The 16,201-nt window shown below is 44.6% G+C and overlaps 2 protein-coding genes and 1 pseudogene across 2 annotated transcripts; all 3 read left to right on the top strand.

Annotated features, from left to right (window-relative positions):
• The first annotated feature begins 1,587 nt into the window (after positions 1–1,587).
• Positions 1,588–11,018, top strand: LOC124517421 (centromere protein K-like; annotated as a pseudogene).
• Positions 4,745–9,918, top strand: LOC124517414 (uncharacterized). Its single transcript, XM_047086852.1, is given in 7 exon segments — positions 4,745–5,044; positions 5,404–5,733; positions 5,736–6,185; positions 6,187–6,652; positions 6,655–7,428; positions 7,431–8,441; positions 8,444–9,918. Coding segments are annotated over 7 exon segments (4,806 nt in total).
• Positions 11,019–14,176: 3,158 nt separating the features above from the next.
• Positions 14,177–14,927, top strand: LOC124517410 (40S ribosomal protein S26-like). Its single transcript, XM_047086848.1, is given in 4 exon segments — positions 14,177–14,213; positions 14,216–14,296; positions 14,466–14,652; positions 14,879–14,927. Coding segments are annotated over 4 exon segments (354 nt in total).
• Positions 14,928–16,201: the final 1,274 nt, after the last annotated feature.

A 16,201-nucleotide genomic window follows, 5' to 3' on the forward strand; every position in this document is an offset into this window, starting at 1 on the left:
TCCCTTGATTACATTTGCACCGAACAAGCCACATGTTCAAGTATGGGAGCAAAGCAACCTCCAATCCAAATAACTTGGTATAGGTCACTCTCCTTGAGATGTTTCATGACTTCTCTCTCTTCCCAATACTGTCCTCAAAACACTCCCTTCTTCACATTCAAGACAAGAAACAGTCCCCATTCCTCCATGGTCCTGCCACATCTGAATCTCAGGTCAGACTCTTGCATCTAGCCTAGGACTTTTCTCTCCCTCCTTATTTTAGTTTGGACAGTACAAACTTCAGGAAGCCTTTCAGGAGGTTTTCAGAGGTAGAGACACCTTAACCCAAAGCACATTCCATATGCTAGTACTTCTATCTGCATTTCAAATAAACACACCAATTAAACATTAATCTAATGTCCACCAGAATGTAACCTCTAAGATAAAGGGGTCTTATGTTCCTAACTTGTGATCTCCCACAACATACACACAAGTAATTGAATGACTACACCTACATGGACATTCAACAATAGTTTAATTATATAAATCAGGGGTTAGCAACCTTCTTCTGTAAAGAGCCAGGTAGGAAATATTTTAGGCTTTAAAAGCCATAGGTCTCTGTTGCAACTACTTTGCTGCTACAGTGCAAAAGCTGCCAAAGACAATGCATAACCAAATGGACATAATTGTATTCCAATAAAATTCTACTTATGGACACTGAAATTTGAAGAAATAGTATCCTCTTGATTTTTCCCAGCTAGTTGAAAACATAATCAACTTTAGCCCACATGCCACATACATACAGGTAGAAGTCTGGATTTGGCCACAGGTTGTACTTACTGACCGCTAGTATAAATGAATACAGTTTGAACCAGTTCCAAATGTGTCTTTATGATCCAATTCTTTCTGTTTTTCCAGTTATCCTGTAGACTTCTCCATATCTTACCAGAGGACTAACCCAGTAACAATCCTTCAATGCATGCCATGTATCCTCCATTCCATGGGGCCTAATAACCCATCAAACCCCATACCTTGTCTCTCTCACTCCCTGTATCTGTGAAACAGATATTTTCCCTTTTTGGAAGTATCTCCAAGCTTAGTCTCCTGGCCTGTGAACCTCCATAAAATCCACCCCCTTTCCATACCCTGGACCCTAACCCAATCATGTCTTCCTTAAGAATCCCTACCTGGGTGTCTTCTGCTAGGGTCTCAAACAGTACATTCACAACACACTGTACTTAGCTCATCATCCTTTCATAAACAGTAGATTGTTTGACTGCTTGTCTTCTCTCTTTTCCAAATCAGCTCCCCATAAGAGCCATAGATTTCTTACCAACAATTCCACAAATGAGCTGGCAAAAAGTGAATTTTCAATCATCATTTTAGAATCAATGACTCTCACTGCTGGGAAACACATTATACTCAAAAAAAAAAAAAACTGAAACAAACTTGAAATCATTTGGTATATGCGACGTCATTGCTAGTAAAGACAGGGATAAGTACAGTATAGTAAGCTTATGAGAGGATTGTCACCAGGCAAAACTAAAAAAAAAATAGAAGTAGCAGTGGCTCTGTGGTGGTAAGAGATAGGCTGGGGAGAGTACCACAATGGTTGAAACTTGCTACAGGGGCTGGCTCATGGCTCACAGAATATTGAGCTGCAACTCTAAAGGTGAGACCTTACCTCTGGGGAACTTGCTACCTTTGTACTGTGATTTATAATATATATCTTCACCCCCTTTCTGGCACAGAGCTCCTAAAATTCTTGGAATTTCCTGTGATGAGAGTGCTAAAATTACCTTTGGTTATGTTAATGAGGTTAGAAGGTCTGGAAAGAAGGGGTCTGGTTTGGTTGCCAGAACCATGTGATTAGAGGGTTGGAATTTTCAGTCCTCTGTCCCTGATATTGTGGGAGGGGGAGATGGACTGAAGATTAAATTATTAGCCATTGTAAACTGATCCAATCAACCATTCGTATGTAATAAAACCTCCATAAAACCCCACAAAGTTAGGGTTAGGAGAGCTTCCAGGTTGCTGAAACAATGGTTCCATGTGCAACGTTCTGGACCCAAACTCCATGGAGAAACAAGTTCCTTTGTTTGGGACTTTGCCATGTGTGTCTTTCCATCTAGCTATTCATTATATTTTTTGTAATAAACTTGTAATCTGTGAATAAACTGGTTACTTGAGTCTTAGGAGTCAATCTAGCAAATTAATCCCACCTAAGGAGGAGGCCATATGAACCTGAATTACAGCCAGTTGGTAAGAAGCACAGGTAACAACCTGAATTTGGAAATTGGCATATGAATGAAGGGGTAGTTTTGTGGGTCTGAATCCTTAACCTGTGGAATCTGATTTTATCTGTGGATAGATGGTGTCAGAATGGAGTTCAATTATAGGTCACCCAGATGGTCTCCAAGAATTGCTTGATGGTATGGGGAAAAACTCCCCACACATTGGAATCGTGTTCAGAAAACTTAATACTCAATATTCAGCTAGCCTTAAGTACCACTCTTCTCTAGCTCCCACACCAATGCCAGTTCCAGAACCCCACTGGTTAGGAGAGAAAGACAAAAGAACTAGTTAACTTGTGGGCTTCAAGTACTCAAAACTTTTTTTTTTTTAATATATGAACTTCTTTATTTTCTATAACATTCTCTGAAAAGAGTAAGAAAACTGATGCACAGATAATTTGACTGAAGTTCCCACACCTTTTTTTTATTATCATTATTATTTTCATCATAAGGCTAAGAAGATCACAAGCATATGCCAGTGAATTGGCAAGATCTAGATCCAGATAGTATAACAGATGTGGAAGATGTTAAGATGCTTAAGAAGAATATGGGGCACCTGGGTTGTTTAGTCAGTTGAGTATCCAACTCTTGATATCTGCTTAGGTCATGATCTCATCGTTCATGAAATCAAGCCCCATGTTGGGCTCTGTACTGACAATGTGGAGTCTGCTTGAGATTCTCTCTCTCCCTCTCTCTGCCTCTCCCCCTCTTGTGCTTTCTCTCCCTCTCTCTCAAAATAAATAAACTTTTTTTTAAAGATGGGTAAGTAGAAAAAAAAAAAAAGATGGGTAAGTAGAGCTTATTAAAGAATGTGAAGAGAGGCACCTGGCTGGCTTGGTTTGTAGAACATCATGCCACCCTTGATCTCAGGGTTGTGAGTTTGAGTCCCACAATGGGTATAGAGATTACTTAAAAAAAGAGTATGAAGGAACATGTAATGATATAACAGAATGTTAGAATACATTATCACTTGTTGGAATGGAGATAGTCACCAATTCAAATGCTCAATAAACATTAGTTATTCAGATGAAATGTTTGGCCACTGAACTCAGTTAATGGCAGAAACTCCTGAAATAATTCCACTGAATGAAGATGATCTGGTAACATAAGGAAGTGTTCCAAAAATTGATACCTGATCTTGAAATGATACTCTACCATTTAGTCAAAGAACGAAAGGTTAAAGGGAGACTTGGAAAGAGAATAAAGGGTTGGATAAACAACAACAGATACTGAATCTCTTCATGTAATACACAATGAATTTAAGCATCACATAGTGACATTTTCTGAATTGAGAGTTTGATAAGCTGAAAACAAAAATGGTTAAAAGAGGGTGCCCTGCTGTCTCATTTAGTAGAGCATGTGACTCTTAACCTCAGGGTGATGAGTTCAAGCCCCAGGTTGGGCATAGAGCTTACTTAAAAAAATGCCTCAAAAAAAAAAAGTATATGAGAGTATCTCATGAGTATCTATGGGACCATTTCCCTCTACCTGATAGATATAGCAAAAAGAAAAAAAATTCAAGAATCAGCTGCATAGGGGCAACTGGTTGGCTCACTCGGAAGAGCTTGTGACTCTTGATCTTGGTGTCATGCAAGCCTCACGTTGGGTATAGAGATTACTAAAAAACAAAAAAACAAAAGAATCAACTGGGGGCGTCTGGGTGGCTCAGTTGTTCAGGCATCTGACTTTTGATTTTGACTCAGGTCATTGAAAGGGCGGGCCTACGCCGGCTGACTCCATCTTGTTCTGTGTCCTTCACCTTGACCACACCTCCTGCCCTTGAGTAACCCTCCCCCCTCACCTGCCTAACAGGACTCGGACCCTTCCCCAGCCAATTGGCTGAGGCCATAGCCATTACCTCACCAACTGCCCCTAGGCCCCAATAAAACCTTTGTCCTTTTGAAAGTCACTCTCTCTTCCTGGTATCTCACCGCTGCGTCAGTGCAGGTAGGGGACTGAGCTCGAGCTAGCTCGAATAAAGGCTCTTTTGCTTTTACATCGGACTCGGCTCCCTGGTGGTATTTGGGGATCACAAATTCTGGGCATAACATTTGGGGGCTCGGCCCAGGATCCCCAAGACCCCCGAGGGACCCCCGACCCGGAGAGCCTGACTGGCCACGGTTAGTGTCTGTTTGTTCTGTCTTTTCTGTGTGAGCTCATTTCTGGAATTCTGGTAGTGCCCGACGCGGTCTAAGTGGACGCACTGGAGGACCATGGGCCCGGAGTTTTGGAAGACGTTCCGATTCTCCCTTCTGGAGGGACGTGGAATCCCCTCAAAGGTCTGAGATGAGGCAGGTCGCTCCTGCTGGTCGGTGTGAGGCCGTCGTCTTTGGAGGGACGTGGAATCCCCTCAAAGGTCTAAGCTAGCTTGCAATTTTGCTTCCATGGAGTTGGAAGACTTTCTAGGGGCCCTCTGTTTGTCTGTTTTTGTGTTTCTCTGTTTTGTTCTGTGGACTTACTGGACGGACCTTATGGGACAGACTCAGACTACTCCTCTAAGTATTATGATTGATCACTTTAAGGATGTGAGGGGAAGAGCTAACAACCTCAGTGTGGAAGTCTGAAAGGGTCGGTTGCAGTTTTTTTGTTCTAGCGAGTGGCCAACTTTCAATGTCGGATGGCCACCAGAGGGGACCTTCGACCTCCCTACCATCCACCGAGTAAGGAGTATCATCTCTCGGCCTAAGATGGGCCATCTTGATCAGCTCCCTTACATTATCACTTGGCAGGACCTTGTAGAAGACCCACCCTCTTGGCTTAAGCCCTTCCTAGCCCCGCTCCCTCTAGAGCCAAAACCCATTCTTGCTTTGCAGGGGACAAAGAAGAAGAAAAGTCTTACCCAGCCTTCAGCACCCCTCTACCCTGTCCTACAGGGGGGTATGGAAGAAGAATTAATTTTTCCTCCCCGGTATAACCCCTCTAGGATGCCGGAAGAACACCATCCTCCCCCTCCGGGGGAGGCAGACGCTGTTCTGAGAGCGGGAGGCGGAAACGCTCCAGTGGGAAGCCTGCCCTTTACCAGACAAAGGGCTCAGAGGGAGCAATCCGCCTCTGCCGCCGACTCCACTATTCTGACCCTGCGAGCCACCGGACCCCAAACGCGGAGGGGAATCAGCCCCATCACTATTGGCCTTTCGCCACTAGTGACCTCTACAATTGGAAAGCTCAGAATCCTAAGTTTTCTGAGAAACCGGCAGGGCTTATTGATTTATTAGACTCTGTTCTTTTTACCCATCAGCCCACATGGGACGATTGCCAGCAGCTTTTGCAGGTCCTGTTCACGACTGTAGAAAGAGAAAGAATCCTCAATGGGGCCCGAAAACTAGTTCCAGGCGCAGATGGGAATCCCACCACCAACCAGGCTCAGATAGATGCCTCCTTCCCCTTAACTCAGCCCCAGTGGGATTTCAACACGGCAGAAGGTAAGGAGAGGCTCCGGGTCTACCTCCAGATTCTAATGGGGGGGGTCTCCAAATGGCTGCTAGAAAGCCAACCAATTTGGCCAAGGTAGGAAATGTACAACAGGGAAAAGATGAATCTCTGGCTGCCTTTTTAGAACAGATCATGGAGGCATTCCGTACCCATACCCCCATGGATCCAGAGGCTCTGGAAAGCAAGGCAGCTGTTATCATGGCCTTTGTAAACCAATCGGCCATAGACATTAGGAGAAAATTGCAGAAAATAGATAGACTAGGAGAAAAAAGTGTGCAGGAGTTACTGGTGGTAGCCGAAAAGGTATATAATAACCGGGAGCCTCCTGAGGACAAGCAGGCTCGCGCCACTGCGGCTGCCAGCAGTAAGCAGACTCGAGACCTGGCCAGAATACTACTAGCTACCACTGCTGACTTCCCCAAGGAACGAGACCGCCGTCTCCGGCAGCTGGCAGATGGTGCAAGAAAAGGTAAAGGAACCACCAAGTGGGGGGAAGCAGAGGCTGCAGAAGGATCAGTGCGCATACTGCAAGGAGATAGGGCATTGGGCCCGAGATTGTCCAAAAAGGGCCGGCGGGAAGGGAAGCAAGACTGATCGAGTAAAAGTCCTAGAGCTAAATGAACTAAGTGATTAGGGGAGTCGGGGTTCGGACCCTCTCCCCGAACCCAGGGTAACTCTTAAAGTGGAGGGGACCCCTACTGACTTCCTTGTCGACACCGGAGCACAACATTCGGTCCTCCGCACCCCACAAGGAAAACTAGCTAGCAAGAAGTCCTGGGTACAAGGGGCAACTGGTATGAGCCAGTATTCATGGACTACCCGAAGAACAGTAGATTTGGGAACGGGCCAGGTATCCCACTCCTTTATGGTAATACCAGAATGCCCCTACCCGCTGTTAGGACGGGACTTACTGACCAAGATTAGAGCTCAGATAACTTTCAGACAAGGGGGCCTCAGGTCACCGATGGCAAGGACCACCCCATCCAGGTCCTGACCATGAAACTGGAGGATGAATACCTCCTCCACCAGGAGGCGCTCCCGAGAGAGAATAATATAGACAGATGGCTACAAGAATTCGCCTCAGTTTGGGCAGAGACGGGGGGGATGGGACTAGCCGCTCACAGGACCCCAGTCTTGGTAGAGCTCAAGCCAGGAGAGAGTCCGGTAAGGATCAAACAATACCCCATGTCTCAGGAGGCCTGGAAGGGGATTCAGCCACACATCTGGAGACTACGAAGCCTAGGGGTACTAGTTCCTTGCCAGTCTGCCTGGAACACCCCCTTACTGCTGGTCAAAAAGCTTCACACAAATGACTACCGACCGGTACAAGACCTCCAGGAAGTAAATAAGAGGGTCCCGGACATACACCCAACTGTTCCCAACCCATATACTCTCTTGAGCTCCTTGGCGCCCTCCAGGATCTGGTATACTGTACTAGATTTAAAGGACGCCTTCTTCAGTCTGCTGCTGGCACCCCAGAGCCAACCCTTGTTCGCCTTTGAGTGGCATGATCCGGAGGAGGGCTACAGTGGGCAACTCACCTGGACACGGCTACCTCAGGGATTCAAAAATTCACCCACCATCTTCGATGAGGCACTACACGAGGACCTGGGTGAGTACAGAAGGGAGCACCCTGGCCTCACCCTTCTACAGTACGTAGATGACATCCTGATTGCTGCCAACACGGCCAAAGACTGTGAGTGAGGGACCCAGGACCTGCTGGCTACCTGGGGGCCTTAGGGTACCGGGAATCCACGAAGAAGGCTTAGATATGCAGGGAGAGGGTAAGTTACCTGGGATATATCCTGGAGGGCGGACAGCGGCGGTTACCAGATGCCAGAAGAGAAACTGTCCTAAAGATCCCTACTCCCACCTCCCGAAGAGAAGTGAGGGAATTCCTAGGATCAGCCGGCTATTGCCACCTCTGGGTTCCAGGTTTTGCTGAGATCGCCAGGCCCCTATATGAAGCTACCAAAGAGGGGAAAACATTTAAATGGGCTGAAAAAGAAGAAACTTCCTTTAATCAGTTAAAAAAGGCCCTCCTAAGTGCCCCAGCCCTGGGCCTACCAGACATTACGAAGCCCTTCCACCTCTTTGTAGACGAACATAAGGGAATAGCAAAAGGGGTTCTAACTCAAGCCTTAGGCCCCTGGAACCGCCCAGTGGCTTACCTGTCCAAGAAACTAGACCCAGTGGCTGCCGGCTGGCCGCCATGCCTAAGAATTATTGAAGCGACAGCACTCCTAGTCAAGGAGGCAGACAAACTGACACTAGGACAGGAGATCTGGATCACGACCCCACACGCCATTGAAGGGGTCCTGAAACAGCCTCCGGATAGATGGATGAGCAATACACGTATGACTCATTACCAGAGCCTCCTACTCAACCCTCCACGCGTGCGGTTCCACCCCAGTGCAGCCCTCAATCCTGCAACCCTGCTGCCCGACCCTGACCTAGGTGCTCCACTACATGACTGTGCAGGAATCCTGGAACAAGTACATGGATTCCAGACGGACCTGACCGACCGGCCCCTCCCCGATGCTGAGGCTACTTGGTTCACTGATGGCAGCAGCTTTGTGCGAGACGGACACAGGTATGTGGGTGCAGCAGTGGTCACTGAAACGGACACCGTATGGGCGGAGGCTCTACCCTCTGGAACGTCAGCCCAGCGAGCAGAGCTCATAGCCCTCACCAAGGCACTGATGCTGGGAGCTGGAAAACGGCTTAACATCTACACAGAAGCCATTATGCGTTTGCCACAGCTCATATTTATGGGGCAATTTATCAGGAGAGGGGGTTACTGACGGCAGAAGGACGGACTATAAAAAATAAGCAGGAGGTACTTAACCTGCTTACGGCCTTATGGCTTCCTGCCAAACTAGCCATTATCCACTGCCAAGGGCACCAAAAAGCTGATAACCCAGTAGCTAGAGATAATCGAAAGGCTGACCAGGCAGCCAAGGCAGTAGCCCTTGCTCCAGTCCCCACCATGACCATACAACTACCGGACCCGGGAGACCCAGTTTTACCAGACCAGCCCAAATACTCCCAGGAGGAGTTACAGCGGATCAAGAAACTCCCCATGGCCCAGGAGATAAAAGGATGGTGGTATACACCTAACAAGGAGCTCGTGCTGCCAGACCAGCTCAGAGTCTCAATATTAGAGCACATGCATCGGTCTCACATGGGGGCCTGAAAATTAAAAGACTTAATCCGACATGCCAGAATCAAGATTCACCAACAGGACACCAAAATAGAGCAAGTTGTATCTGCCTGCAAGACCTGCCAACTCACCAATGCGAGAACCACATCAAATAAAAAAGGAACCAGGTTCAGAGGCACCAGACTGGGAGCTCAATGGGAAGTCGACTTCACTGAAGTCAAACCAGGAAATTATGGTTTTAAATATCTTTTAGTATTTACAGACACCTTCTCTGGCTGGGTGGAGGCATACCCAACCAAGCATGAAATGGCTCAGACGGTGGCTAAGAAGCTACTAGAAGACATCTTACCCAGGTATGGTTTTCCTGCCACGATAGGATCAGACAATGGACCAGCTTTTATCTCGCAGGTAATGCAGGCAGTAGCCAAGGCGGTGGGGGCAAACTGGAAATTACATTGTGCTTATAGGCCCCAGATCTCAGGACAGGTAGAAAGAATGAATAGAACCCTAAAAGAGACCCTTACCAAATTAACCATGGAGACTGGCGGGGACTGGGTGACTCTCCTACCATATGCCCTTTACCGGGTTAGGAACACTCCTTACTCTCTGGGTTTTACTCCCTACGAGATCATGTTTGGCAGGCCACCCCCTGTTATTCCCAGCCTTCGAGCTGAACTTATTGCTGAGTTTAAAGATCAAGAACTTTTTCTTTCCTTGAGCGGGCTCCAGAGGGCGCACGAGGACATTTGGCCATGCCTCCGTGCCATCTATGAGGCTGGCCCGATCCCGACACCTCATCAGTACAGGCCGGGAGACTGGGTCTACGTCAAGAGGCACCACCGAGAGACTCTCGAGCCGCGCTGCAAGGGACCCTACATCGTGGTGTTGACAACCCCCACCGCTCTCAAGGTAGACGGCATTGCAACCTGGGTCCATCACACCCACGCTCGGCCAGCAGACCCCTCCTCGATCCGGAAGGACTTTGTCACGCGATGGGCCATCAGTCGGGACCAACACAACCCGCTCAAGCTCAAGCTACAGCACATTTGACCCACCTAATATTGGTAACTCTGTTAACTCTGCTTGTCATTGCTCATGCTGCCGGAAGTCCCTACGCCCCCCAAAACATCACCTGGCAGATCATAGACACCAGCTCAGGGACAATACTTAATCAGACCTCCCAGAGCCACCCCAGGGACACTTGCTTCCCAGAACTTTGCATAAACCTCCAAACTCTGTTCCCCTTGTCACCATAAATGCAGCCGGTCCCATGATTGGGTCCGGAAGCTACATGACAAGGGGGGAATGAAAGGGCGGCCGACTCCATCTTGTTCTGTGTCCTTCACCTTGAGTACACCTCCTGCCCTTGAGTAACCCTCCCCCCTCACCTGCCTAACAGGACTCGGACCCTTCCCCAGCCAATCGGCTGAGGCCATAGCCATTACCTCACCAACTGCCCCTAGGCCCCAATAAAACCTTTGTCCTTTTGAAAGTCACTCTCTCTGCCTGGTATCTCACCGCTGCGTCGGTGCAGGTAGGGGATTGAGCTCGAGCTAGCTCGAATAAAGGCTCTTTTGCTTTTACATCAGACTCGGCTCCCTGGCGGTATTTGGGGATCACGAATTCTGGGCATAACAGTCATGATTTCAGGGTCCTGAGATCAAGTCCCACATATGGCTCCACACTGAGCAAGGAGCCTGCTTAAGCTTCTCTCTCTCCCTCTGACACTCTTTCTAAAAAAATTAATTAAAAAAAAGAATCAACTGCATAGCTGATAGCACTACATAAAACATTACAGATTCATATAAATAAACTATTTGATGTTCCACAGGATCCAGTTCAAAATTAGTGACACCCTTTGGCCACCTTATAATGAATTGCTGTTACTCCTGGAGATATCTAGAAGATCCAACCCAGATAGAATTGGAAACCTCCTATCAGTAAAAGGATTGTCTCTTTTTCACACAATACTTAAAGAATCTTGTCACTCAAGGCTAATGGAAACTCTGAGGACTATCTCCATAAGAACATTATTTGCATATAAAAGCACAAAGGCCATCTTCCTTTTATCCTTAAAATTGCATATACCCCGGGGGCCCTGGCTGGCTAAGTTCAGTAGAGCATATGAATCTTTGATCTCTTGGTTGTAAATTCAAGCCCCACCTTGAGTATAGACATTACATAAAAATAAAATTAAAAACAAAACAAAACTGTGAGGCCCCTGGGTGGCTCAGTCAGTTAAGCATCTGAGTCTTGGTTTCAGCTCAGCTTGTGACTTCACAGTTTGTGAGACAGAGCCACATATTGGGCTTGCACTGATGGCATGGAGCCTGCATGAGATTCTCTCTCTCTCTCTCTCTCTCTCTCTCTCTCTCTCTCTCTCTCTCTGTCTCCTTCTATTCTGCCCCTCCCCTGCTCATTCTCTTGCTCTATTTCTCTCAAAATAAATAATCTTAAATTTTTTTCTGAATAAAAAAGTAGGCATATGCCACAATCTATTGTTTATTTTAAAGGATTTACCTTTGCTTATTTTGAGAGACAGAGAGAGAGAGCACGCACGTTCATACACAACTGGGGGGAGGATCAGAGAGTGAGGGAAACAGAGAGAATCCCAAGAAGGCTCTGCACTATTAGCACAGAGCCCAGTGTGGGGCTCGAAATTACAAACCCTGAGATCATTACCTGAGCCAAAATCAAGAGTTGGAGGCTTAACTGACTAAGCTATTCACATGCTCCTCTATTATTTATTTTAAAATGATCTTCTCATTCAGTCTGTGCTCTAGAGTTTTAAACTATATGGATAAGAATGCAAGTAAAAATATTCTAGACTTAGTCATTATATAATATTTAATGTACCTTACTTCCTACAATATTCTTTGGAAAATAATTTATGATATTGCTAATGTAATATTTTCCATTTAAATTTCAATAGTTTTTTTTAATGCATTTGACTTCCATTTAGTGCTTAATCCTTTTATACTTAGGAATTATAATATTATAATTTATGTATATATAAATGACCAATAGATAAAAAGGTGCTCAACATCACTCATCATGAGGGAAATGCAAATCAAAACTGCAATGAGAGATCACCTCACACTGGTCAGAATGGCTAAAATCACAAACACAGGAAACAACAGGTGTTGGTAAGGATGTGAAGAAAGGGAAACCCTCTTGCACTGTTTGCTCCTGGGAATGCAAACTGGTACATCTGCTCTGGAAAACAGTATGGAGTTTCCCCAGAAAGTTAAAAATAGAACTACCCTACAATTCAGTAATTATACCACTAGGTATTTATGCAAAGATTACAAAAATACTAATTCGAAGGGATATATGCACCCCAATGTTTATAGCAACATTTTCTACAATAGCCAAATTATGGGAAAAGCCCAACTGTCTACCAACTGTTGAATGAATAAAGAAGAAGTGGTATATGTATAGAATGGAATATTCCTCAACAGTGAAAAAGAATGAGGTCAGTGCACCTGGGTGGCTCAATGAGTTAAGCACCTGACTTTGGCTCAGGTCACCATCTCACAGTTCCTGAGCTTGAGCCTGCATCAGGCTCTCTGTTGTCAGCACCCTCTATCCCTCTCTCTCTCTCTCTGTCCCTCCACTGCTCATGTTCTCCCTCTGTCAAAAATAAACATTAAGAAAAAAATAATGAAATATTTCCATTTGCAATGATATAGATGGACCTAGAGAGTATAATGCTAGGTGAAACAAGTCAGAGAAAGACAAATACCACATGATTTCATTCATAGTGGAATTTAAGAAACAAAACAAGAAAGCAAAGGGAAAAAATAAGAAAGAGAGACAAAGCAAGAAATAGACTCTTAACTGTAGACAACAAACTGATGGTTACCAGAGGGGAGGTGGGTGGATGGAGGGATTGGTGAAATAGATGATGGAGATTAAGGAGTACACTTGAAATGAGCATTGGATGATGTATGGAAGTGTTGAATCACTATATTGTACACCTGAAACTAATATTACACTGTGTTAACTAATTATAAATTAAATTAAAAAAACTCATTACTAATAATGTGCAGATGGAACAGGACACAGATTCAGAGATTTCTGGAGTATCTTCTGAGAATTTAAAGTGAGGACATAAGCAGAATGAAAGAAAATGTTTTATGCATAAAATATCCTTTGCCCCCTTAAAGAAAACAATGTAACAATATAACTTATTACCTCCTTTATTCAATTTTGCTTGAAAACATGTATTTTTCTCCTGTGGCAGAGACTGATTACTAACATAAAAAGTATCACATGGACTTTGACCTCATGCTCACTATTCCATAGGAAAAGAAATGTTGGACCCATCTTGGAAAAAAAAATTCACATATGCCCTTTATAGGAAATTGTGTGGCAGCCCCACGGAAGGTTGTCTGGGGTTGGCCATGGCCCTGGGCTTCTTCTGTCACCCAAGGCTCAAACAGATAAGTTGCCACACTCATGAGGGGACACCCACTTGACAGGGTCCCTACAGCTTCCCTAAGCCACTGTCAATTCAGGCCCTGTGTACCTACAAATATTCCTCATCCCCCTAGATCAAGAGCCCTTTCTCTTTCCAGAACACTGCTTGAATTTTCTGTGACATTTTTGAAAGCTTGATATTAAACCTATGATGCCTACATTGTGTTCCTCTGTCAACCAATGGGAAGGAAGGAAGAACAGAAGAATGAACAATGGGAGGGGAAAAGAGAGGAGGAGAGAAGACAAAACAAGGGAGACTCTGGGAAAGAGGGTTCTCAATGTGGAGGAAGGTGATACAAATAGGGAATGGAGGAAGGCAAATCAAACCCTGTGTGACTAGATTGGGATTGCAAGTATCATTATAATTACATGTGAAAAATACATGCACACACAGTTTTTATGGATCTATATATCTATACACAGATCCTCCACAACTTATGATGGGGTTATGTTCTGATAAGCCTGAGTTGAAAATATTAAAAGTCAAAAATGTTAAATATACCTAACCTACCAAACATCATAGCTTAGCCTAGCCTACCTTAAATGTGTTCAGAAATCTTACATTAGACTACAGTTGGGCAAAATCAAACACAAAGGCTATCTTACAATAAAGTGTTGAATATCCCATGCAATTTATTGAATACTGTACTGAAAGTGAAAAATATAATGGTTGCATGGGCACAGACTGCATGGCTGACTGGTAGCTGTGGCACCCTGCTATTGTCCAGCATCAAGAAAGAGTATCATGCCTCAGATCACTAGCCTGAGAAAACATAAAAAAAAAATTAAATTTGCAGTATTGCTTTCTTGGGTCCTTGCTTCCAAGATGACCAAGAAAAGAAGAAATAATGGCCATGTTGCAAAAAGGGTCACATGTAGCCTATTTGTGGCACCAGCTATGCCCACTGCATGCCCAAGGACAGGGCCATTAAGAAGTTCCTTTTATGTGGGTGGCTCTGTCGGCTCAGGTCATGATCTCATGGTTCATGACTTCCAGCCCCAGATCAGGCTGTCAGCGCATAGCCCACTTCAAATCCTGTATCTTCCTCTCTTCCCCTCCCCTGCTCACACACACACTCTCTCAAAAAGAAAAAAAAACATTAAAACAAAAAAAGTTCCTTTTATTCAGAACATAGTAGAGGCCACCACTGCCAGGGACATTTCCAAAGTGAGTATCTTAGTTGCCTATGTGCTTCCCAAGCTGTATGTGAAGCTACATTACTGTGGGAGTTGTGCCATTCACAGCAAAATGGTCAGGAATTGCTCTGGTGAAGCACAAAAAGACCAAACACCCCTACCCAGATTAAAATTTTCTTTTCTATTTTTCTTTTAGAGAGGGAGAGAGAGAATGTGTGTATGCATGGGAGAGGGGCAGAGAAAGAGAGAGGAAAGAATCTTAAGCAGGATCCATGCTCAGCCCAGAGCTGGCATGGAGTTCCATCCCACAAACCATGAGATCATGACCTGAGCCAAAATCAAGGGTTAGAAGCTCAACCAACTGAGCCTCCGAAACATCCCCAAACCCTACATTTAGACCAGCTGGTGCTTCCCCACAACCTCCACTGAAGTCCGTGTAAGGAAGTAAGTCCTTAAGTACTGAAGAGAAATTGTTCTCTGGAAAAAACAAACAAACAAACAAACAAACATGGAGTTTATACTTAAAAAAAATTTGAAGCATGATTTCTACGAAGTGAGTATTGCATTTGCACCATTGTAAAGCTGAAAAATCATAACTTGAACCATTATAAATTGGGGACTATCATAGTTATATAGAACTACATTTTTTTTTTAATTTTTTTTTAACGTTTATTTATTTTTGGGACAGAGAGAGACAGAGCATGAACGGGGGAGGGGCAGAGAGAGAGGGAGACACAGAATCGGAAACAGGCTCCAGGCTCTGAGCCATCAGCCCAGAGCCTGACGCGGGGCTCGAACTCACAGACCGCGAGATCATGACCTGGCTGAAGTCGGACGCTTAACCGACTGCGCCACCCAGGCGCCCCTAGAACTACATATTTTTTTTAAGTTTATTTATTTGGAGAGAGAGAGAGCACAAGTGAGGAAGAGGCAGAGAGAGGGAGGGAGAGAGAAAATCCCAAGCAGGCTTCACACTGTCAGTGCAGGGCCTGATACAGGGCTCTATCTATCTCATGAATCATGAGCTGAAATCAAGAGTCAACTGAGCCACTCAGGTGTCCCAATATCTATACTTTTTTTATCTGAAAGGACCTAAAATCAATTTTAATAGCACCAAGACCTTGATTTCTAAACACCTTTCCCCTATGCCTATTTTTAATTTATGAATTTGAATGGTTAATATATTCACATGTTGAAAAATCATAATGTACAAAATGACATGTAATGGCAAGTCTGCCTTCCATCCCTGATGGAAGCTATATAGCTGTATTTGCCTGGTGAAGACTCAGTTTACAACCACTGTCCTGTCATGATGATGAATAGTTCCTTCTTCCTCTCAGAAGTATGTTATTTTGGATAAGTTATATAGACACTCTAGTTGGATCCCTCTTCCTTTGCCATGCTGCCACTCTAAGACATACAGAATCACCTGTGTTATCAGTGTCTATGTATACTTCTGGAAGAATTTTATGCATATATAAGTAAATACATACATATATATATTAAAGAAATGGCTACTGTTAACTTTATTTTGAAGCAAATTTACATAGTATATAGAAATGGCAACTCACTAATTTTAAATATTTTGCCATATTTGGTTTGTCATGTTTTGAGCTACCATCATTTTCACCTGGATTGTAGTTTCCAGCCCCTTCCTTTCTCAACCTTTTAAATTATTTGGGAAAATTAATACACAAAAGAAGACTCCAAGAGG

The sequence above is a fragment of the Lynx rufus genome, unplaced genomic scaffold, assembly GCF_022079265.1.
Source record: "Lynx rufus isolate CCGP_SWC_20201006 ecotype Redwood Valley unplaced genomic scaffold, mLynRuf1.p SCAF_21, whole genome shotgun sequence".
NCBI lineage: Eukaryota > Metazoa > Chordata > Mammalia > Carnivora > Felidae > Lynx > Lynx rufus.